The 24,181-nt window shown below is 56.3% G+C and overlaps 1 protein-coding gene across 1 annotated transcript; it reads left to right on the plus strand.

The window, feature by feature from the left end:
- Positions 1–1,133: 1,133 nt before the first annotated feature.
- On the plus strand, positions 1,134–24,033 carry PADI4 (peptidyl arginine deiminase 4). The gene is made up of 16 exons (XM_024554719.3): positions 1,134–1,238; positions 3,751–3,931; positions 6,056–6,122; positions 7,611–7,678; positions 8,870–8,987; positions 10,422–10,547; positions 12,051–12,229; positions 12,375–12,478; positions 13,611–13,722; positions 15,275–15,382; positions 18,593–18,747; positions 19,756–19,897; positions 20,148–20,250; positions 21,082–21,152; positions 21,597–21,737; positions 23,588–24,033. Exons 1-16 carry the CDS (start codon positions 1,147–1,149, stop codon positions 23,819–23,821), a joined length of 2,001 nt encoding a protein of 666 aa, XP_024410487.2. The 5' UTR covers positions 1,134–1,146; the 3' UTR covers positions 23,822–24,033.
- Positions 24,034–24,181: the final 148 nt, after the last annotated feature.

The raw sequence follows: 24,181 nt of genomic DNA on the forward strand, positions 1-24,181 counted from the left end.
ATTTCATAGACCGGAGGGCCAGGCATTTCTTTATGGAGCAGTTGGAGTTGATCAGCCTGTGTGCTGCTCTGTCGCCGCTTACATGTGTTATTTTCTCCCAGAGGCTTATCTTTTTACCCTCTGAATCGGTTTTTAATAAACAGTTCTCAATTTTGATATAAAGCTTATCATTCCTCCCCCCCCCTTTTTTTTTTGTTCTTTGTGGGCCTGGCAAGAGGCAGGCAACTGTGTGCAGGAAACACCGGCTTCCCACCCTGCCCCACAAGAGCTGTGGCACCTTGGGAAAGGCACCGTTCTTCGCTGAGCCTCTATTTTCCCCTCTATAAAGTGGGTAGTAATAATAAGCTCCTCTATGCCTCGTATTGTAGGAAGAAGTAGATGGTATAAAATCGGAAAAGCATGTGGCAGGCAGCTAATGCATCTCATGCTCAGGGGCAGGATGCCTAGGGTTCAAATCCTGGCTTTCCCGCTTTCTCGCTGTGTATCCCATCCGAGCCTGTTTCTTCTGCTGTAAAACGGGAATAACAGTGGAGCTGACATCGGAGAGCTGCTGCTGCTGGAATGGAACGAGGGAGTAATAACAGCCCTCCTTCACAGGCCGCCTCAGTGAGTTATTCCATGTGAAGTGCAGGGAATGGTGCCCAGCACACAGAAACACCCTGCGGGCCACCCAGCCTGGGGGACTTGTCCCAAGCCGGGCTAGTCTTTGCATGGGCTACCTGGGCTGTGACCTCTTGCCTAAGATCGTGAAACTTCCCCGTGTTTCCTGCCTTACCCACTCTGACAGCCCTGATTGGCACAGCCAGGCAAGGCTGGCTGGATGCAGGTGGCCATGGCCCCAGGCAGGGACCGGTCTATGGCCAGGAGGGCCCAGACCTGCAGTGCCACCCCTGGGCTACGCGAGCCCTCCGCCCTTCATGGGAAACTGACAGAGCCAGCCTGCCACTGATTCTGGCACCAACACCCATGGGGTCAGGGGCAGATCTGGGGCAGAGGAGGAGCTGAGAGCACAGGCATTGGACCTGAGTAGGGAGGGGCTGGCCACTGAGCCACAAACCACAGGTGCTGCTGACTCATGGCCTCAGCTGGGCCGTATAAAGGAACTGCCCGGGGCTCCCTTCAGCCGCAGGGACCAGCTGGTGAACTATGGCCCAGGGGACAGTGGTCCATGTGGCCCCAGAGCAGCCCACTTATGCCGTATGTGTGCTGGGCACCGAGATGCAGCTAGATGTCTACGGGTGAGCAGGGGGCATCCTGGGGGCGGGAGCAGGTCTGGTGATGCTGGGCGAACAGGCTCAGCCGACACAGGACGTGGGCTGGGTCAGGCTGCAGGCTCCAGCCTCTGTAGCTGCTGCTGGGAGACAGGCTGGAAAGAGAACACCTGAGTGGCCCTGGGTCGTGCTGCTCAGGGCAACAGGTTCTTTGCCATGTACAAGAGGGAGTTCCCTGGGGGCCTCACCGCAATTAAAGTGTTGCCACTGAGGCCGTGGGAGCTCAGAGAGGGTCTGTGACTTGCCTAAGATCGCACAGCAAGTGCGCCCTGGAAGCAAGGCCAGACCCTGGACTCCATGGCCCATGCATAGCTGGTTCCTGGTGCAGTCAGTTACGTCCCACCCCTCCACCAAGCCTCCCGCCATGGGTGTGTAACAGCGCGGGTGTGATGAGATGGGCTCTGCTGTGGTCGAGGCTGAGGTGGGAGCCCTGGCCCCGCGGTTGGCTAGCTGGGCGGCCTTGGGCAACTGAGCCTCTGTTCTCTCCCTAAAACACAGCTGGGTCGGCACCCCCTCCTCAGCAGCTCGGCCAGCTTGACCTCCCCCCACCCCACCCCCAGCACACACATGCCTCCTCACCTTTGCTCAGGCTGTGCCTTCTGTCACCGGGCTTGGAGCCCCGAGAGTGACAGACACGGAGGCAGGGACAGACCACACGTGTGCGGGCGCCTGTTCCAGAGCTGTGGTTACAACTCTGCTAGTGTGTTTCACTCTCTGGAAAGTGCCCTCCCTGGACCGGGATCTGCATTGATTACATTCAAACAAACTCCTGCTGGCCTGAGGTGAACGTGGAAGCCTGTGGAGGGCTCTCTGTGACGCTGAGGCTGGGGCTGGGGCAGGACCACACACCAGGCCCCTCGTCGTGACTTCTGATGCTCACAGAAACCCCTCACGCTCAGCACAGTCATCGTGCCCATGTTAGAGATGAGCAGCCTGAGGCTTTGAGAAGTGAAAGCATCCACCCGAGGCCACACAAATTAAAGTTGTCAAAGCCAGGAGATCGGCAGCCAGGACTGTCTGACCCTAACCTCGCCTGCCTCCCCAGCACACACTGCCTCCGGGTGCTGTGGGGCTGGCCTTGCTGGGCACGGCTGCCTGCTTGGTGGAGTTCATGCAGCTTCCACGGGGCGTGGGGAAGGCCCAGAGTTGGTGGTGGGTGCAGGAGGTGCCACCCACGGAAGATGGGGGCTGTTCCAAAGCTGCCAGCCATGGGCTTCTCGTCCTCCCAGGCTCTCCTGCTCAATAGGAGACCACTCAGGGTGGCAGTGAGGAGCACGAACAAGTCTGTTAGTGTGTCTGAGCCTCAGTTTACACATCTGTAAAATGGGAAAATCAACAGCCACCCTGCTGGATTGTGGTGAGGATTAAATGATAAAATGCAGGCCAGCCATCCTGCAGAGTGGTCCTCCTTTCCCAGGAGGGTTGCATGTGCCCCTGAACGTGAGGGTGTTGCAGACTCATGGGTGGTCATGGGTAAGGGAATGTTGGGTGCAGGAGTGGGAGAGATGATGTCACTCGTGTGGGGCACAGGTTCTTGGTGCTACCTCCAGAGGCTACTGGAAGTTACAAGGAGAGTCTGCTCTGGCCCTGGCCGTGTGGCTCAGTTGGCTGGAGCACTGTCTGTACACCAAAAGGTTGTGGGTTCATTCCCCAGTGGGGGTGCATACGGGAGGCAACCATTCAATGTTTCTCTCTCTTTCTCCCTCCTTTTCCCTGTCTCTAAAATCAATAGGCACGTCCTCTGGTGAGGATAAAAACAAGGATATGTACTTTTATTCCTTTTTATTGGATTTACTGGGGTGACACTGGTTAACAAAACCATACAGGTTTCAGGTGCACATTCTACAACACGTCGTCTGTGTACTGTGTTGTGTGTTCACCGCCCCAAGTCGCGTCTCCTTCCTTCCCCATTTATCCCTCCTACACTCTCCTCCGCCTCCCTCCACCCCTCCCCCACAACCACCATGCTGCTGTCCATGTCCATTAGTTTTTCTCTTTTTTGTACCATCCCTCCCCTCCCTGACCCCGCAGCTGCCAGCCGGCACCACCTGTGTTGACCAGACCCAGCAGTTTTGTGGGAGACGGTCCTGCAGCGTACTGGGCTGCTGCTGCTCCAGCAGCAGGGGTCTGTGCAGTCCCTGAACAGGCACAGCCCTGAGTGTGTGCGTGTGTGTGCACACACGTGTGTATGTGCCTGTGTGCAGGAAGCCTCCAGGGGTGCACACCGTTCTGTGCACACATCGTGTGTTTGTCTTTGGTGTGCACATCCCTCTGCCCGTTCCCTAGGTCCAGCGCAAGCCCTCTAGGTCAGGGGCTATTTTCCGTTTCTCACAGCCTCCCAACAACCCTCCATGGTCTGGGTCGGACTGAAGCTATCTGGTGGTGACACTTGGGGGGGAAGGAACAATGCTGGGACAGCAATGGCGGGCCAGGCTCTGCCTCACCCTGCCTCCCTGTGCTCCCCATCTCTGTCTTCCAGCTCTGCCCCCGAGGGCTGCACGACCTTCGGCATCCGAGCCTCCCCAGGAGTGGTCGTGGACGTCGTCCCCAGCCCTCCAGCCAAGAGGAATCCCACAGGTTCCTCCAAGTGGCCGCTGGCCCCTGGGCTGGAGGTGAGCGTGACGGTGAGGGCCGCCAGCAGCAGCACAGGTGACCAGAAGGTGAGTGTGGCAGCCGTGGGGTGGTGGCTCTCAGGGAGGAGGCCAGTGGTCTCAGCAGCTCAGCTCCCCACGGTCTGCCCTGCACTGACCCAGGGCCCCACCCTGGCAGGGCCTGCGTCTCCCTGAGGAAGTTCATGATGGCCCATCCCAGTCATAGCGTCCCCGCAGACAATATAGGGAAGCCAGGGGGTTACTGGGCTAGGGTTTTGATGAAATTCATCCACTCAGCAAATGTTTGACAATCAGCTACCACATGCTGAGCACTGCCAGGCACTGGAGGTACAGAAGTAAACAAGACAGGTGAGGGTGCAGCCTTTAGGGGGCTTCGAACCCATGGGTGAGGTCATCGGCTACTCTTCAGGTGAGTGGTTACAGATGCTGGTGCTGTGGAGCTGCAGCCAGGCAGCCCCGGGGACTCGGGTCCATGCCACCTGCCGGACTTGGTTTCCTGTGGCTGCTGTCACAAACGACCACAACTGTCAGCTTAGCGCAGCAGAGCTGCCCTCTCCGGCAGTTCTGGAGGCCCGAAGTCTGACATCCAGGGGTCGGCAGGGCCGTGCTCCCTCCGGAGGATCAGGGAGGAGCAGGTTTTTGCATCTTCCAGCGTCTGGTGGCTGTTGGCGTTCCTAGACAAGGGACCTCATCACTCCCATCTCGACCTTCATGGTCACACTGCTTCCTGCTCTGCCTGTCCAGTCTCCCTGGGCCTTGCTCTCATCATTGCGTCCAAGGGCTGCTTTTGTGATCCATGATGATCTCATCTCAAGACCCTTATTTGCATCTGTAAGGATTTTTTCCAAATAAGGTCACACTTACAGATTCCTGAGATTAGGAATATCTTTTGGGGCACCACCATTTACCACTGCACCCTCATTGTCTGTAGATGCCAATAGGAACCTCTGGGGTTTCCACGGACAACTGGGCCAATGACCCCTTGTTCCTAGCAGGACAGGCCAAGCAGGCTGCCCCCTGGGGCAGAAAACTGTTGCCTGCTCCAGGAGCACAGAGATTGGGTATCACAGCAAGTTGGGGGAGGTGCAATCAGGGAAAACTTCCTGGGAGAAGTGGCAAGTTGAAGGATGGTATGAATGACCCACCCAAGAAGAGTGGGAGCTCTGCATAGCAGATGTGACCTGCGTGCTCACTCTGGGTGAGGAGAGGGTGAGACACATGTTGTGGAAACTGGGGAAGACCTGTATGGCAAGAAAGGAGAGTGGAGAGGGAGGTGGGTGGGAGAGAAAGCTGATATTAAAGGGCTTGGCATCAGGGACCTCATTTTGTGAAGGCAACAGGAAGCCAATGAAACCATTTTGTCCCGGGAGTAACGAGGCTGCACTTGTGTGTTAGAACAACCCCGCTGGCTGCAGTGCAGGGAGCAGATTGGGTGCAGGCACTGGACTAGAGGCTTGGTCCAGGCACAGGATGACGGTGGCTGTGACATTTCTCTGGATCCCCACTATCTCTAGAGCAGATCCAACATCGCAGTATGTCCCCTCAGGAGCCCCTGGTCTTCCCTTGGCTGCTCCTTGGATTTGCTTTGGGGCACTTCCCTCTGCTATTTTGCTTAGAATTGTCAATCCTGATGCTCCGCCCTCCTCTGGCCAGGCTGGGCCAATCAGATGCATCTTTTCTGGAATTTTTGTTGTTGTTGAACTTTGGGCAATGGCGGCTGGTGTTTCTTACTCAGGACAGCACCTGCCCTGAAGGGACCACCACCCACCCAAATATCCTGCTCCCCAGATCTTCAGAGAGCTCAGGCTCCAGCCTTTCCAAGGTTCACTTGCCTCTTCTGCTTGGCTGGAGCCAGTAGCTGTGGCTTATCACCACCAGCACCGTCCCTCTAATGCCTCTTCCGCCACGTCCCCAGCTGCTCCTCTTACAAGATGTGCCTCAGAGTGTAGCTTCCTATCACACTCAGGCAGTGTGAGCCCCCCATTTCTGGGCTCCCATAGAACCCTCATCCATGCATACCCCTCTGCTCCCACAGGCGGGGTGCTTCTTAGCAGTTGAGACTTCTTGTCCTTCCCTTGTCTCCTCAGCATCAGGTCTCAATCTGGCACATAGTAGGGGCCAGTTAGTGTTTGTTGAATGACTAAGAGAAGTCATTAGTGGTTTGTTCTATAGGTTCAGATTTCATACTACGGACCCAAGACCGACCCAGTCCAAGCCCTGCTCTACGTCACCGGGGTGGGTAAGTGGCCAGGATCCTGGAGCACCACCCCTCGTCCCCTCACACACAGCCTTTCTCCAGGAGAAACCACACTCTGGCGCTTACTCAGACGAGCAGAGGAAAAGGACAATTTCTGGCCAGCCACACCTGGTAGTTCATGGTCCCAGTCAGTGCTGGGGAGAGGGGATTATTGCAGGGAGCTTCGATTTCGTTCTAATATTTTGTTTCTCGGCTTAGGAAGTGGTACATGGATTTTTGGGTATGTGAGCCTCTATGGCTTTCTGACCAACTACTCATAAGAAAAAAGTAGACGATGACACCGCCTTATGCAGTACTAGGCCGGTGCCCCCAGGTTCCCTCATTCATATCCCAGAGTCACCGGTTTTGCCTTATCAGTGATCAGCCTGGACTCCTACTGACTTAATAGTCTTCTTTAAATGGGTATATTTTTAACTTGACCTCATCCTGAACAATAATATAATGACATTATGATTATTATTTAAATGTGCATTAAATACATGAACGGCCTGTGAAAGCTTTAGCTTTCATTTCATTAATGATTTTCATTTATTAATATACATTTACATCATCAATGCACATTTTAATGATAATAATGATAATAATAAAGCAGTAACTCTATACCAGGCACTGTGCTAAGAGTACTTGTAAACCTTACAACAATCCAACGAAATTGGTACTATTATCCCATTTTACGGATGAGAAAACGGAGGCACCAGAGGTACGTGGACTTGCCCAAGGTCCCTCAGCCAGTTAGTTAAAGAGCAGGGAAGTCCTGGCCACTGAGCACGACACTGCCCTGGCCCCTCGCTAACCCGTGGCTGTGGATGTGGTTAAAAGGGCGAGGCTGGGCCGGCCTCACACTGTGAGCCCCAAGGGCCCTAAGTCACAGCTCTCTGTCACTGGGAGGACCGTGCAGCCATGTTTCTGGTGAGGGAGGCAGAATTGGAAGTACGTGTGCTTCCTCGGCCATGCCACTCGGATAGCGGGGGCATGCAGGGGAACCTGATCTGTGTCCAGGGCAGTCACGGTACACATCATAAAGCGCCAGATGGGGCTGACGTAACCACTGCACCCCCCACCCCAAGGTTGCTGGGGCCAGAGGCCTTTGACAGCCCGGGGAGGCGTCCCTGCAGGGGCTTCACACCAAACATCTCGGGGGGCTGTGGCCGGGAATTCTTCCTGAAATCCCGAAGGTGGCCGGACACGCAGGGTCCGGCTGGTGCCACAGCTGTGGCGTGGCCCTCCTCCAAGGGCAGTAAGTGTGGTCAGAAGCCCCACTCTATCTGCTGTCTGAATTGCAGTCAGACTTCTTCTTGGGGGGAGGGGAGGACCAAAGGGTGTCTTTGAGCCTCTGTCTCCTCTGAAGGGGAGAAAGGGGGGCCTTGGTGTAGACAGTGTCCTGGGGAAAGGGTTGTCCTTTGGGACCAGGCTGAGTGCCCCAACCCTGTACCCTTACCAACCCTCTCCTCTTACTTGGTGGGATTTCAGAAATCTCCTTGAGCGCGGACATCACCCGCACTGGCAAAATGAAGCCGACCAAAGCCAAGAAAAACCAGGTATGCTCAACCTTGACGGACACCCAGAAAAGAATGTCCCGTAACACAGCTGGATTATCTGCTGGGTTATCCTCTGGCGCCCCCTGGTGGTAATGAGATGGATGGCGCTCTGTTTTACACATCCCGTGTTAACTGAAAGACGCAATTTAGGAAGAACGTGAAAAAGAAGGATGTTAAAATCACCATTACCATTTTCGTTCACATATTTCCCAATTCTTTTATAAAACCAGATTTTCACTGGTTGTGAGTTCAGAGAACGTGTTGCTCTACAAACTGGAAACTACAATCACCCAGCTAATGCACAACAGAGAAAATTTGCAGGCGGGTCTCCACTCTGGCACAAAAGTCCCCTACCCCGGGCTTTAAGGACTAGTGGGAGAGATTCCCTCAGTGCTGCCCGTGTGGTGTGAATAATGGAGAAAGGAAGAAAGGGCAGAGGGTGGTGGGGGAGGAAGGAGCCAGGTGGGGGCAAGGGATGCGCGTTACAGAAAGAGGAGGTGGTGTCTGTGGGTGAGGAGTAGGCTGAGCCGTGGTCCATGGATAAACCTCAGGGCGTCCCTGAAGCCTCAAAGCCGCCTGCACAATCCTGTGCTGAGTGCCCCTTAGGGAGCTATGACTTGCCGCAGAATGAAGATGCCTTTGTTAGGTCTGTCCAAAGTGGGGGAAGAATTCCAACTCTGGGAGTGGAGTTTGTCTTCCCTAAGTCCCACCCCAAACGCAGTCATTCCCCGGGAGGCAGACACTCCCCTACCAACAGGAGGCGTCATCGCTGTTAGGAGGGGCTGCTTAATTTGCTGTAATTGTCAGACAGGCAGTATCTGGCTGCTAAGAATAGTGCCCGTACTTTGGTGAGTAATTAAGAGTTCACATAAGAGTAACTATTTAGATTAGAATCTTTGTACAAGTATTTAGTGCAGTTTGGTTTGCCAATCCAACACTTTTTAAAAGCTGCTAAAAGTCTTTTTACTGTCGTGGGCTCCTTGTGTTACATGGATGAATTGGATTTTTGGTGGATTTGCTTATGACTTGAAGGGAAGGCAAAAATCCACCCTTGGGGACCAAAGAATTTCAAGATGTACAAACTGTTTGAGGCCCCTGAGATGCTGGGAACAGGTGGCTGTGCTTCCCCAGGGGGTCAGAGGGACATGCGTAGGTTCTTATATGTACCCCATCTCTGCTGGGCATCCACAGAGGACCTGGACCTGGGGCCCCCGCGGACAAGGCGCCATCCTGCTGGTGAACTGTGACAAAGACAACCCGAAATCTTCCTCCAGGGACTGCATGGATGACCGGGTGCGTGATAGAGAAGGTAAAGACCCCGAGAGCTAAGGGAATAGAGCTCCATCTTTTTATAAAGGCCTTTGTCCTGAGCCTTGGAAGCGCCCTCAGCAATTGGGGGTTTTGGAAGCGTGTTCTTGTGAGCGTGTCCATCATACAGGAGAAGGAATGGACAAGGGTCCCGAGAGGGCAATTCACCTGCCCAAGGACACAAGCAGCCAGAGAAGAATTAGGACCAACATCGAGTGAGCCTGGCGCCTCCTCCAGGCCCCAGTTTCCACACCTCAGACTGCTGCCCAACCCGAACTTCTGCTCTTGGGTCAAACCTGGTCCTGAACCAATTCAAAATGAAAGTCTGATGACCGCTTCCCTGAGGCCCGGCTGTATGCCGGGCACTGCTCTGACCACTTCAGAATTATTAATTCATTCGACCCTTTGACACGAGGCTAGGAAGCATGTACTCTCCCCTTTACAGAAGGGGAGACCGAGGCATGGGGAAGTTAAGCAATTTACTCAAGGTCACACAGCTAGTAAGCCACAGGTTCAGGATTTGAACCTGGGCATCCTGACACCAGGCCCGGTTTAGGGGCATGTGGATGGTGGTGCGGGCAGGACCTCCGCTGGCACACCTCTAAAGTGTGGCCAGGGTGGAAGGCACATTGCCACCTGCTGTGGAGAAGGGCACTAAGGGGTGAGGTCGGCCAGGTAGGGGGGCAGCTGCGGCCCTCCTGAAAAGCATAGGAACAGACGCATGCAGCCGGCCTGGCCCGAAGTCAGGGGGCAGCCTCGGCACGGTGCCCGGCACACAGTGACAATCACACGGCTGGCAGCCTTTGTGGGCACTCCCAAGACGCCGGCGCTGTAATAAGTACTCTGTGTGGATGACCTCACTCTCCCCTCTGCGTGGGCACTGCTCTTAGCCCTGTTTACTGATGACGAAACAGGCTCCGAGAGCTGAAATAACTCCCCTAAACCTGCCCAGATCCAGGGTTCGAACCCCACCAACCCCAGCACCCTTAGCCCCGTGGCTACTGTCCAGACTGCGGCTACTGTCCAGCTTGGCTCTACCCACACCTTTGTCAGCCATTATTCTAGTTGGTTCGCAAACTTCATTCACTTCCTGCTCAGGCCCAGGGGAGAAACCTTTCCACTTATTCATTCCACAAATAACATCAGGCACCTGCCATGTGCTGATCATTCTAGGTGCTTCTAGGTTTTCTAGGTTCTGAGCACCTGGGCCAGAGCTGTGAATAAGATAAACAGGGTCCCAAGCTTACATCCTAAGCTCGTCCTAGTGGGAGAAAACCACACACCTGATTGGCTTTCACTCCAAAATGAGAAACATCATGTAAATACTGGAAAGAGCATAAAGAAAACAAAACCAGGCGACATGGTGAGGGGTGGTCTGGAGCTGGGGAGCGCAGGGTCTCAGGCCTGCGTCTCAGGCCACGCCTTCTCGTCCCAGACCTGCAGGACATGTCCCTGGTGACTCTGAGCACAAAGACACCCAGGGACTTCTTCGCCAAGCATCAGCTGGTGCTCCACGTGGCCAAGTCCGAGATGGACAAAGTCCGAGTGTTTCAAGCCAGTCGTGAGTTGACCTTGGCCATGATTTTGATGTTTCCTCTCTGCCCCCCCGCCATAGGCACAACCCCTGCACACCCAATTTGGGGAATAATTCCTGAGCACCTACTATGTGCCAGGTTCTAGGAACTGAGGATAGAGCAGTGAGCAAGATGGAATGTCTCTGTGCCCTCCTCCTAGAAAGGACAGAGACAGAATGCAGACTCACAAGACGGCACCTGGAACCAGTGGGCTCTGAGAAGGAAATGACTTCCCTCCCAGGAATAGTTGTCATCTGTAACCGTTTGTGTGTGTGTGTGTGTGTGTGTCTATCTGTCTCTCTCTCTCACACACACACTCTCACACACACGGCTCTTATTTAAGGAGATTCTTGAATCCAAGCCGGCTGCGTGTGTTAGGTTATCACTGTTCTCCCACATCCTGCTGATCAAAGCCTCCAGCGACTTCTCAGCGGCTCACCAGCACCTGTTGCTAAGGGAGCGCCAGGCTCAGTTCTAGGTGTGAGGCCGCGTGCAGAGCCCACACCAAAGTCCCCGTCCTGGTGTTGCCTTTGTCTCAGAGGGTTGGGAGAGATGATGTGTAAAACACTTAGTGTATCAGATGGCGTTGAATGTTACGTGGAAGAATGGTACAGGGAAGGGGATGTGGGTGAGGGGTGGAGCCAGGGGTCGGGGGAGAGGACGGTCAGGGCCAGTGTCCCCCATAAGGTGTCATTTGAGCAGAAGGAGGTGTGTGGGGACAGCCATGGAGACACCTGGGGAAGGACATTCCAGGCAGAGGGTGCTGCAAGTACAAAGGTCTGGAGGCAGGACAGCGCCCGTGGGCTGAGGGACGCAGGAGCCCGACGCATCTGGAGCGCAGTGTGCATGGTTTACGGCGGCAGGTGGGGGTGGAGAGGAAAGGGTGGAGGGGCAGGGCCAGATCTGGAAGGCACGGAATGACTTTGGCCTCTCGGTGGAGGGACTGGGGAGAAGCTATCTGAGAGTTTTGTGTGGAGACATGGCTTGATCTGACTTACATTCTAAACGTTAGTTTGGTGACATGCCAACTCCTTCCCTGGCCCTCTGGGCTTCCCTCCATCACAACACTTATTACCACCTGGGATTTTGACTGTCTGCACCTTCCTACTCACCCAGGAGACTGTGCACTGCCTGGGGACCGAGACAGTGACTGTCTTCTTGGTCTTCCCAGGTGTCAGCTGTGAGCAGGTGCTCAGGAATGAATGAATGAATGAATGAACAATGTGTATTAGACTTCCTATCAAGTTGGAAGTGGCTCAGGCACTCCCCTCACTCCATTCCTGGACCCCCAGGCCGGGTTGGGGGTGGGGTGATATGTCCCAGGTGAGGCTTCAGTCCCTTTCGCCTAAGGGGAGGCTCCAGCCAGGTTTAGCTGTGAGGGGCCCTCAGGGGTGATGTGTGGGGGCCCTGAGAAGGCATCACAGGCCCAGGAGAAGACAGGGTCTTAAGATGTTAGGATGCACACCTGAGCCTCCCCTGTTCTCTCCAAGGGGGCAAACAGCCCTCCGGGTACAGGGCTATCCTGGGGCCCCAGCAGCCCTCTCACCCCCTGGAGCTCCCGGGCGGCCAGCACAGCACAGACTTCTACGTGGAGGGCCTTGCATTCCCGGACGCCAACTTCCCGGGCCTCATTTCCCTCACCATCTCCCTGCTGGACACGTCCAACCCGGTAGGCTGAGGTGGCAGCAGTAGGATGGTGCCCGGGATTCCTAGCAGTGGCCCAGCGGGGAGGGGGCAAAGCCCAGCAGGGGAGGGGTGGTAGGAGTTGGGCCCTGGCTTCTGTGACAGCCCCTTCCCTGCCCCTCTTCCTGCAGTATCTCCCCAACGCCCTGGTGTTCCAAGATAGTGTGGCCTTCCGTGTGGCCCCCTGGATTATGACACCCAACACTCAGCCCCCAAAGGAGGTGTACGTGTGCAGGTGAGGGGCTGGGGAGTGCGGGGGCAGGGTGCAGACACAACAGGCGAAGCCCTGGCCCAGGAGCCGGAGCCTGGGGTTCTGGCCGCAGGCCCACCAGGCACTTGCTGTGTGAATGGGGAAAACAGCAATCCCTGCTGCTGCTCGCGGAGGGCCTGTGACTCCTCGGGAACCAGTCCCAGGCAGGGCTCGTTGCTATGGCTGCTTCTGTCCTGTCCTGTCCCGAGGGCTGCTTTTATCCCCTGGGGGCCTGGAGAGTTGGCTAGACCTGTAAGATGGAACCCTCAGAGCCTGGCTCCTGGACCTTCTGCCCCAGAAACTCCTGGGACTCATTTAAAATGCACATTTGCCCATGCTGGTGTGGCTCAGTGGGTGGGGCGTCGTTCCGCAAACTGAAGGGTCACCGGTTCGATTCCCAGTCAGGGCACGTGCCCAGGTTGCAGGCCAGTCCCTGTTGGGGCACATGCGGGCGGCAACCAATCAATGTTTCCTTCACACAACAATGCTTCTTTCCCTCTCTTTCTCCCTCCCTCCCCCTCTCTCTAACAATAAATAAATAAAATCTTTAAAAATAAAATAAAACTACAATGCACACTTCTGGCCAACCTCGTACTGTTGGGTCACGTACCTGGGGATGGACCATGCACATGGAGTGGGCTGTTCTGGGAGCATCGGCATCCAGCCTGTGGTCTGAGGCCCCTATTAAGTATGCTGGGCTCTCAGGGATCCCTCCCTTCTCCTCTCCCAGTTGCGTCAGGGGAGGAGGAGGTGAGAGTGTAACCTGGTAGTCAGGGCACAGCTGGAAGCCAGAGAGGCCTGGGTTTGAGTTCCAGCGCTGGCCCCAAGGGGGAATGATTTTGAGCACCGGCCTCCCCACTTGGTGCGTTGTCATCTCAAGGGTTTAACGATATAACGTTGGTAAAGAGCAGAGAGACAGGCCAAGCCAGGCGTCTCCCTTTGGGCAGCAAGCCTCTGCTGAGCACCCACTGTGCGCCTCCCCACCTCTGGCCAGGCCCGAGCTCTTGCTCCTCCCCTAGGGACCCTGTAGGGGTCCAGCTTGCCCACTCAGATCTGGGCTGAGGCCACTGGCTGCTGCATTCAGAACACTGAAGAATTTCTTCTCTGCTCTTTCTAGAATATTTGACAATGAGGACTTTGTGAAGTCATTGACTGCTCTGGCCAAGAAAGCCAAGTGCAAGCTGACTGTGTGCTCCATGGAGGAGAGCATGGAGGACCAGTGGATGCAGGTTCGTGGCCCTGTTTGGGGAGCAGATCCCCGTGCAGGCCCTAGGCTCCAGGTAGCCCAGCTAGCGCCTTGCGGCCACCCTTCCTCAGATGGGCAGGGAGCTAGGAGCCTGTCACAGTCCTTGCGTAAGGGGACGCAGGCAAGAGATTCAACTGACGTTTATGGGGGGCCACTGCATGCCCACCATGGTCACCAGGGTGAAAGCCACCTTCTTGTTTAAAACCTCTCTGACGACCTCCGGACAGGAGTCAAAGCTTAGAGACTGGAGCTCAATGGCTCCATCCAGTGGCCCTTCCTCCAAACCGGTCTTCTGGGCTTGGCCACGAGACAGGGCCACACCCCTGCTCCAGCACCTTCTGTGGCTCCCATTTCCTCCTCCTCAGCCTGCGTCCAGGGCCCTCCCACTCTGGCTGCCCCTGGCCCCCACCCCCCGAGCCAGCCTGCCACCACACAGGTCACTTGGCACCAACCATCCTGTTTCCATGCCAGGCACCCCCACTGAGCCACGAGTTCCTTGAGGGCAGAGCCTGAGTCTCACTCATCTCTGCACCCCAGCGCCTGGCACTGGGCTGAGCCATTGGTGGTGGGCTGCACTGAACTTCCTCCCGACGCCCTTGCCTTGCCTCGGGACTCTGCCCCTCCAAGCCTTTCACCCGGCTCCCCCCCACACACACACCTCTGCCCATGCTGTCCCTCCTCTCCAACCACCTCCCCATTCTCATCCCCATGTCCAAAGCAGGCCTGTCCACTCCCAGGTTGAAAGCCCCCCCCCCCCCCCCCCCCCCCCGCTTAGTAAATTTCCCAAATCCCTGCAGCGGGAATTCATCCCTCTTTCTTCTAAGCCATGCACTGCCCCCCCCCCCCCCGCCAATACACACATAAATAAGGCCCTCCCTTCCTTTCTCATCATTCCCTCTATGCTCAATCAGGCTGAACCACATGAAATGGCGGATATGCCACCATTCTTGACCTACCAGGATGGCAATTTCATATGGTTCAGCCTAATAGTGATTTATGCCCAACATCGCATCTGTCTGCTAGAATACAGTGGGATCTGGACCCAATTCCTTTCTGATCCTTCCCCTAACCTGTCCCCCTTTACAGGAGGGCCACTCCTCCCTGCCCTCCAGTCTTCAGCTCAGCAATGCTCCCTTCCCTGGCTTGTCCCAGCCTCCCAGCCACCGAGGCAGCCCCTCCTCTGTATTCCTGCAGGCCCCCTTCCCTCCCATCTCCTCCTAACATGGGGTGGTAAGTCCCCAGCTCCCTGGGTCTCTCACCTCAAGGGCAGTGCCCACGCTTGCTCACCACGGGTCCCCAGGACCTGGCCCGGGGCAGTCACCAGGCCTGGGAGTGAAGGACACTCCAGGGTTGCACAACATGTTTGCCAGTAAGCTCTGCTTCCTCCGCCCCCCTGGGGTCCAGCCTCCCACATGAATTTGCCCTTGGCCACAAGCGGGAGAAAGTGTGGGTGGTTTCGTGCCCCCCACCCCCACACTGGGTGTCAAGACCCAGGCAGCTTGCACACGGGCCTCGCTTCCACTCGCTCTGCGCAGGACGAGATAGAGATTGGCTACATCCAAGCCCCGCACAAGACGCTGCCTGTCGTCTTCGACTCTCCGAGGAACAGGGGCCTGAAGGAGTTCCCCATCAAGTGCCTGCTGGTAGGTAGGGGCGGGGCCCCGGCAACTGAGACCCCCTTGTCCTGGGGCCTCCTTCTTCGTGGCCCGCCTCCCTGCACCCCCTCTACGGCCAAGTGTCCCAGCTTCCACAGGTGCAGTTCCTGCGGGAGCAGCGATCGTGCAGGTGGGCTGGGCACTTCGTTATAACCGTGGTGAGAGCCGGCTCTTCGTTTCCCAAAGCCCTTTCCAGCCATGAGCTCACCTCAAGGTAGTCCTGCTGAGGACGCAGCTGAGCCTTGGGCGTCTTTGTTCCACTGAAGATGCTCGGGCCGCAAGGTGGGGGTGGGGCCAGGACGAGAACCTTCCCCAGCATCCAGTGAGAGGCTGTGTATTTTGGATGGGGTCTGGCCTTTGGGGGTTCCATCTGGGATGGGGGGGTTCAAGATCAGAGTGGTAATTTCCTAGGTGTGACTTCATTAGCCAAAGACTTTATGAGCATTTGGGGGTTGGGGTGGGGTGACCCACCCTTGACTAGCCTGGCAAGTCTGTGCAAACTCAGCTTAGAATTTAAGTTGCATTTACCGAGCACACACTGACTTATTTCGTTCATCTGACAAGCTTTAATGCAGGTGCTGTCACTAGGCCCATTTTATCGATGAAAAAACTGAGGCTCAGAGGGGTAAAGCAGCTTTCTGAAGGTCACTCTCTGAAGGTCACCAGAAAGAGAAGGGAGAAGTTGGGATTCAAACCAGGCCAGCCTGCCTCTGTGAGCGCACTCTTAACCCCCCCACCTCTGCGCTTGTCCAGGAACACCCAGGTCTGCACTCTGAGCCCCACAGCCCTTGACTCCGGGTGCTCAGGGCAAGTGGAGGAGAGAGTGTGGGGGTGCAAGGGTGGCTGTGATGAATGGCTTGCTAAGGAGCTCTCTGCACCCCAAGGGAAGGGGAGGGGCCCTGCCCACACTGGAGGCTTTGGAAGGAAGCCTAACTGTAACAGCAACTTGTCCAAGTCTCGCTTCCCGTCCTGTGCTGAGTGGGGCCAGAGCAGAGACTTTGCCAAGTTCACGGTGTCTGTCTGTGATGGACCAGGTTGATCCGTGTGCAGAGCAGCAGGACAAGTCCGCCAGCTGCGCCGAGGCTTAGGCCCTTCTCCTGTTTCAGTCCTACTTATTCTGTTCCATGGCCTCCTCTGCTACTTTGACATTCCAAGTGTGGCAAAGACCAGATTCTCTGACATCACCAGTTGAACCTCCAGAGCCCTGCCAGCCAGACAGACAGACACCTCAGCATAGGTGGTGGCCTCTTAGCCAAGTACGTCTGTGGTATTCCCACTCAAATCGCTCAGGAAGAGAATTGGAATAAAACTGAAACTTATCAACAGGCAACAGCCCCACCTCCTTCTCTAGCCTCATGGAGGGTCACCTTCCCTGCCCCTCCCCTGACCCCCTTCCTGGTTTTGCATGTGCCATTCCCTCTGCCTACAATGCTCTTGGCTGCCTCTCATCCTTCAGGTCCCTGCTTCCATGCCCTCCCAGTGAGGTCGTCCTGACTGCTCTGAGGGAGAGGGCAAAGGTGACCTCTGGCTTTGACCTTAGGGACAGGCAGGCACCGTCCCCTGAGATGGGGAGAACCGTGGGAGGAATGGTGGTGGGGGTGGGGTCAGAATAGGGGTCAGCAGTTCTGTCTGGGACAAGTGCGAGCTATTTATCAACACTGGAGTAGGAAGTCAGACGACCCACGGATGCATGTCTGCGGTTGGCAGAGCAGTGGCTGCTGGGGAGAGATCTCGGGGCTGTCAGCACGTGGACAGCATTTTCCGGGACTGGGCGAGGTCACCAAAGGAGGGGGCAGAACTAGAGAACAAAAGGAGACAGGGACTGGGCCTGGGCACCACCCCCCCCCACCCCCCCGCCAACCCCCTGCACAGGGGGCCGTGAGGGAGCAGTGAATAGGGCCCGAGAGTACACAGGATCCTGAAGGCCAAGTGCAGGAAGACTGCGTGGGTGTGACTGGCTGGCTCCACACTGCTGGTGGGCAAGGAAGACGAGGCCTGGGCCTCGCCGGTCGGGTTTAGCTGTGTGATCGTGAAGAGCAGCTTCAACGACACAGCGAGGGTGGAAGTCAGGTTGGCATGGGTTTTAGAGAGAAAGGAAGGACAGGACTTGGAAATGGTGGGTTTTAAATCAGTAGAACCACAGACCTCCTTGAGATGATTTATCTTGTCAGAAAAAGGCACAATTTGGAACCTGATCTCAGGAAGTCCCCAGCCCCCATGAAGCCCCAGGGTACAGACCGAAGATGGTCTAAAATGCTAGAGCTAGTGCCGGAGACTGAACGATGGCCCCTCAAACACGCCCACGTCCTGGTCCCCACACGCTGATGCTGACGGGGCTTTGCGGTGTGGTTAAATTAGGGGTCTGGAGATGGGGAGATTATCTTGGATGATCTGGGCGGGCCCTGTGTATTCATAATGCTCCTTTAAGAGGGAGGAAGGAGGGCCAGGGTGGGCAAAGACCGGGGGTGATGGAAACAGGTCGGAGATGGAGGAAGAGGCCACCAGCCAAGGGGGCTACAAGAAGCTGTAAAAGGCCAGGAAATGGATTCTCCTCTCAGAACCTCCAGAAGGAACCAGCCTGGCCACACCTTGATTTAGCTCCGGGAAACAGGTTTCAGACTTCTGACCTCCAGCACTGAGAGAAAATAAATGTGGTGTTGTAAGGCACTAGATTTGATATGGCAGCAGTAGAAAACTCATGTGGGGGCGAGAGACGTGTCGCCCACCTGCCTTCTCAGGCAGATCCATGTGGAGATGTCACAGCTGTTCGTGGAAGCTCATTCCGGCCCCAGGTGAGGGTGTGGACCAAGAGAGCTCGCTGTGCAGACAGCTCAAACCCTGGTCCTTCCTCCCACTGGCCGCGGGACCCGCGGAAGCCACACGCCACCCCAAGCTTAGTATCGTCTCTGCAAAATGAAGGTGGAAGTGGTATTCTGCCGGTTTGTTATCATGCCTGAGTTAATAACTAGGTTTACGAAGCAGCTGGCAGGTGTGAGGGACCCCACAAATGCTCGTGCCTCTTCTCACCCACCCCACTCAGGTCCCCTTCAACACCCCGCAGTCATGGTACCTGCTACGGACCAGCTGCTGTCGGTGACTGAGTCAGTCGACCAAGTCAGTCTCTAAACTCAGACCCCACCCTCTCTTCGCCCAGGGACTAAGTTCTCTAACCCTTGGCACGTGCTTCTCCCATCTCAGGGTCCAGATTTTGGCTACGTGACTCGAGGCCCCCAAACGGGGGGCGTTAGTGACCTCGACTCCTTTGGGAACCTGGAAGTGAGCCCCCCAGTCACAGTGGGAAAGAAGAGATACCCACTGGGCCGGATTCTCATTGGGGACAGCAGTTACCCCAGGTGAGGAAGGGAGGGACCATGGGGTGGCCAGGATCCAGGGATGCTGTGGAAAAGCAGAGGCCAGAGCAAAAGCCTTTCCTACCTACCCCCAACCCAACAGGGCTCAACAAACGGTAGGGCATGCAAGAGGAGTCAAAGTACAGAGCAGGAAACAGGGGCCTAGGATCCCAACAGATCCAAGTTCAACTTCTAGCACTGCCACTTACACCCTTTTGGTCAGTGAACATTTACGGAGCACTCTGCTCGGTGGTGGGAAGGAATGCAGCCATGACCGTGACAGACAAGTCCCTGCACTATGGTAGTGGGGAGCAGTGGGGGAGGAACAGGAAAGTAAGCACATGAGATCATTTCAAACAGTGAAGAGAACAGGACGGGAGAGGCAGAGGAGAAGGCGGAATTATGTTAGGGTGACCGGGGAGGGCCTTTCTGGGGAGGAGGCTATGGGACTGAGCCCTGATGACAAGGAGGGTGTGGGTGTGAAAGGTCCGGGGTGGAGGGTTCCTGGCAGAAGAAACAGCATGTGCAAAGGCCCTGAGGCAGGGATGCTCTTAGTGTATTCCAGAAGGCCAGAGTGGCTAAAGCAGATTGAGCAAGAGGAAGAGCAAAGGGCTAGATCGCAAAGGACTTTGGAGGCCAGAGCAAAGAGAAACTGAAACTCGAAAAGACGCAGGAATGTCCCCAAGGCACACGGCTAACAGATCACTAGCTCAGGAGGGGTCAGCTCCAAACCCCATATTTATTCCCGCCCTCGTCTAGGCTGCGTCAACAGGCAGCACTTTCTGAGGCTAAATTCTGGTCCTGTTTGCCTTACTGACTCCATGCCTCAGTTTCCCCAATAGAACTGGGATGAAAATTCCTAAATTCCTCTATTGTTAGGGGACATAATAGAGGCAGCCCAGGCTCCCGAGTCCCTTTCCTGACCCCTTTGCCAAGCCTCCAGTTCCCCAGACCACCATGCTGAGCCCCCCCCCGACCCTTCATAACACTCCTCTACTCCTGTGTGGGCAGTGCCAAGAGCCAGGAGATGCACCAGGCCCTGCAGGACTTCCTCGCTGCCCAGCGGGTGCAGGCCCCTGTGAAACTCTACTCCGACTGGCTGTTTGTGGGCCACGTGGACGAGTTCCTGAGTTTCGTTCCAGCACACAAGAAGGTACAGTCTGGGGGGCTGCCTGGAGGAAGCCATACGCCTCCATCCTGGGTTCCCAAGCACGGCTCTGCACTCATCCTGGGAGGCCTGACCTCACATGCCCGACTCTATTTCACCTCCTCCAAGGGGAACGGGCATGGAGGAGGTGGCCTGCCTGGATCTGAGCCCACACTCCCTGCACCCTCCGCAGAGCCCTCTTCCTTGGGAGCCCTATGGCCAAGCTGACTTCTGACCCCAGTGTTTCTGCCTCCAGGGCTTCCGGCTGCTCCTGGCCAGTCCCAGGTCCTGCTACAAACTGTTCCAGGAACAGCTAAAGGAGGGTCACGGCGAGGCTCTGCTGTTTAAGGGCATCACGGGTAAGTTGGCCCTGCCTCGTTCTTCCATTTGGGCACCTTCCTCTGCCTTCACGTGGTCGCCTATTGCCAGATGGAATCACTCAGGTGTGAGATGTCTTCTGATCACCTACTGTGTACCAGGCACTGTGCTGAGCGCTGGGGCTTCTGTGTGAACAGGGCCCTTGGAGCTCACCATCCAGGGGAAGTGAGCCAAGGAAACAACTGTAGCACAGGGGCTTTAGGGGATGTCTGGGAGGAGCTCAAGGAAGGCTTCCTGGAGGAGGCAATGACCAAGCAAGAGCATGAGAGATGAGCAGGAGCTGGCCAGGCAATTAGGGTGGTGGGATGAGAGGAAGAGAGATATCCCAGATAGAGAGAATAGTGAATGCAAAGGCTCAGAGGCAGGAGGAAGCGAGATGTGTTCGCGGACCTGAATAAAAGTTCAGTCCGGCCAGAGCACAGAATGAAATGTTATTTTGTTCAGTAAAGTCCACAGACACAGACCGGGGTCTGAGGCTGACAAGTCTCTGAGGCTGAGAGTCTTCATCCAATATCTGTAGTATGCTGTGTGGCACCAGGCAATGCCCTGGCCTCTGTTGCCCCTCGGTGAACAAGATCCCTTTGGAGATAAGAGAGTTTAAAGGAGTAGAGCTGCACTTTCAATGAGAACTTACCCTGATAAAGCATTTTATTACTGGCACTTGCCTCCTAGATCTTCACAACAAAGCTGTGTGTTAGGAATTAGTGCTGCTCCATTTTACAGGTGGGAAAACCGAGTCCCCACTGCTTGCCTGGCAGAGGGAAGCGGACCTCTGACTTCATCTGCATTTTTTTTCTTTTTCTCCACGACAGGAAAAAAACAGCAGACACTGAAAGACATTCTGTCAAACAAGAAGTTGAGAGAACATAACTCCTACGTGGAGGTACCAGCCCTGGGTGCCCCGGAGGCCCACAGCCCAGGCAGAGCTGACACCCCCACCCCAGCCCCCTGCCCACGAGGCAGGGCCTTGCTCGGGCTGCATGCCGGCTCCGTGGGGAGTGGCCCTGGAGTGTGGGGGAATGTGTGCGTGTGAGGAAGAGTGTGGAAAGCAGTCACCACTACAGGAATACACAAGGTGACACGTGGAAAAGAGAGACAGTAAGGAAAGACAGGTGACTGCTCCAAAGAAGAGGGACAGAGGCAGGAGAGAGGCCAAGTGCTGGAGTGACAGAGTGGCTGGAAAGACAGGGACAGAGGCAGGGAAGAAGGAAGAACAGGTGTCCATCACTCCTTCCTGACCCTGTCCCTGGTCCTCCCCCAGCAGTCCCCACCCCGCCTAGGCTGGCCCAGACCATGCTCACCGCACCCCCCCTTGCCCCTCCCCTAGAGCTGCATCGACTGGAACCGGGAGGTGCTGAAGCGGGAGCTGGGCCTGACGGAGCGGGACATCGTGGACATCCCCCAGCTCTTCAAGCTCCGTGCGGACATCACAGGGACCTTCAAGGCTGAAGCCTTTTTCCCAAACATGGTGAGGAAGTGGCCCCCAGAGGCGGCCCGCCTTTGCCAGTGGCCTTGGGTGAGCGAGGCCAGCTGGGCTCTGGGTGCAGGGACTCAGTCGTCTGCTCATCCGCTGGGGATGGTCACAGACCGACCGGCTTACAGAGCCCCCGTGGGCATCTCACGGGCAGAGACCATCATCACCCCCACTTGACAGATGAGGCGCAGAGAAGGGAGGTCTCTGGCACCAGCATGCACAGCTGGCAAGAGGGGGGATCCAGAGCCAGGGGTCCAGCTGCAGAGCCCACGCTCTGTTTGCAGTACTTCCCGCGTGGGACTCCCCTGAAATAGCAGTGAGGTGGGGGAGTGGGGTGGGGACCAGTGGGGTGGGGGAGACAGGCACCAACCAAAAGCCTCTCAGGCAGAGCCAAGCGCCAGGAAGTGCCACTGGGTGGTCCAGGAAGGCCTCCCTGAGGAGGAGAGGTTGGCACTGCCGAGGCTGGCACTCACCTATCTGAAGGGCGGGCTTGAGGGCGATCCCACCTTTGTCAAGAACTTTTAACTGCGACCCCAAGCACCATTCTACGCCATTGACTGTGTTTCTACCATTTCTCTGCCCTGTCACTCTGCCCCTTCAAAGAATACCAGCAACTTCACCCAGTTCTACTGGGGCCCTCAGCCTCCTCTTCCTGCCGGAGCTGGGGTTACAGTTCCGTGGGGAGCACAGTGGTCTGCAAACAGGGTTCCCAGGGCTCGGGGGTTCCAAGGCAGTGCCTCTGATCCAGCAGTTCAGATTTTTCCTGTTCTGTGCACGGAAGCTCTGCAAAGGATTTCATTTGGAATAAAGGGTTCCTTGGCCAAAGCAAGGCAGGAAGGGGCACCCTCCTCTCGCCCCCCCGAACAAAAGTCCTTGGCCCTGAGCATTTCTTTCTCCTCCTGCGTAGCCCTGCCAGATCTCCCAGCTCCGGGTGGAAAGCCGATCCCGAGAGCCCGGGGGCCAAGGCGTCCCGAATGCAGTCATCAGCTGTGCCGAGGGCTGACTCTGAGCCTTCACTGCGTGAGGCCCTGGGCAGCAGGCCCCGCACGAGCCACGGCTCTCCCAGGATGCTGCAGCGGGGGTTAGGGGGGGCGTGGGGGAGGCCCAGGCAGAAAAATGAAGAGTGCAGGGCACTCCGTGCGGGTTGTGTCTGAGCCGTGACAGAGTGAGAAGCCCCTTCAATGACTCAGGAGCCCTGAGACTGAATCTGTACCCATTACGTGCCGGCACAGGGTCCTTATCTAATTGTCACAGCAATGGAAACGTGTAGGGCTCATTTTGCCGATGAGGCTCACAGGGGTGAAGAGATTGCCTAAGGACACACAGCTGCTGAGTGGCACCCGCTTTGGTCTGGAGCCAAAACCCTGGTCTTTCGATCTCACTAGCTCACCTCCCAATATAACGGAGGAAACGGTCATTTGCATAAGTTATCATAAATGGAAAGTGCTACAAAAGAGGTGTCGCATTCATCCATTCAACAGATATGTATTAAGTGCCTACTATGTGCCAGGCACTGTGCTTGCAGCTATGGGAACATACAAGAGTTTGGGATTCACGGGCACCTTCACGCAGGGAGTGGCAGTTAAGCTGAACTCAACTGAGTAACAGAGTTGGCCAGAAAGCAGTGGGTGGGGAAGGAGCCCGCCCCCAGAGTCTGACAGACTTGGGTGTAAAGTCCTGGACGGGCAGGTGGTCTGAGGTAGCCCACTTCACCCGGGTGGGCCTCCGTTTCCTCATCTGGGAAGTGGGGCTGCTATTTCCTGAGGTCAGAAGAGGGAGGGGGTGCTGGGATAGTGACGCAGGGGGCACGCTGCCATCCCTGACCTGGCATCTCACCTTCGCAGGTGAACATGCTGGTGCTGGGCCAGCACCTGGGCATCCCCAAGCCCTTTGGGCCCATCATCAACGGCCGATGCTGCCTGGAGGAGAAGGTGCGGGCCCTGCTGGAGCCGCTGGGCCTCCACTGCACCTTCATCGATGACTTCCACGCCTACCACCTCCGGCACGGGGAGGTCCACTGCGGGACCAACGTGCGCAGGCAGCCCTTCTCCTCCAAGTGGTGGCACATGGTGCCCTGAGCCTGGCCCCACCGCGCCCCAGCATCTGCTCCCTTCGGAAGCTCCTGGCCAGAGGCTCTGCCCCCTACAGTGTGGCATAGCAAGAGTTCTTGGGGACATTTTGGCCCCCCAGGGGTGACCACCTTCCAGACAGAGGCTCGCTTGCTTCCCCTGTGTCCCCTCTGAAGATCCCTAGATGGTCCCGGCATTGCAAAGCCAGTTCTGCTGTGAGAAGCAGCAATAAAGTTTTGTATCCCATGTACGGGAGGTCAAGCTGTCCTTCCTTCCTTCACTCATTCACTCATTGTCGAATTGGACAGCACACACCTGACGGAGCTCTCAGGATTTTTCCAAGGCCAATGTTCCTGTGTGTGCCCACGA

The sequence above is a fragment of the Desmodus rotundus genome, chromosome 3 (genome assembly GCF_022682495.2).
Source record: "Desmodus rotundus isolate HL8 chromosome 3, HLdesRot8A.1, whole genome shotgun sequence".
NCBI classification, from domain to species: domain Eukaryota; kingdom Metazoa; phylum Chordata; class Mammalia; order Chiroptera; family Phyllostomidae; genus Desmodus; species Desmodus rotundus.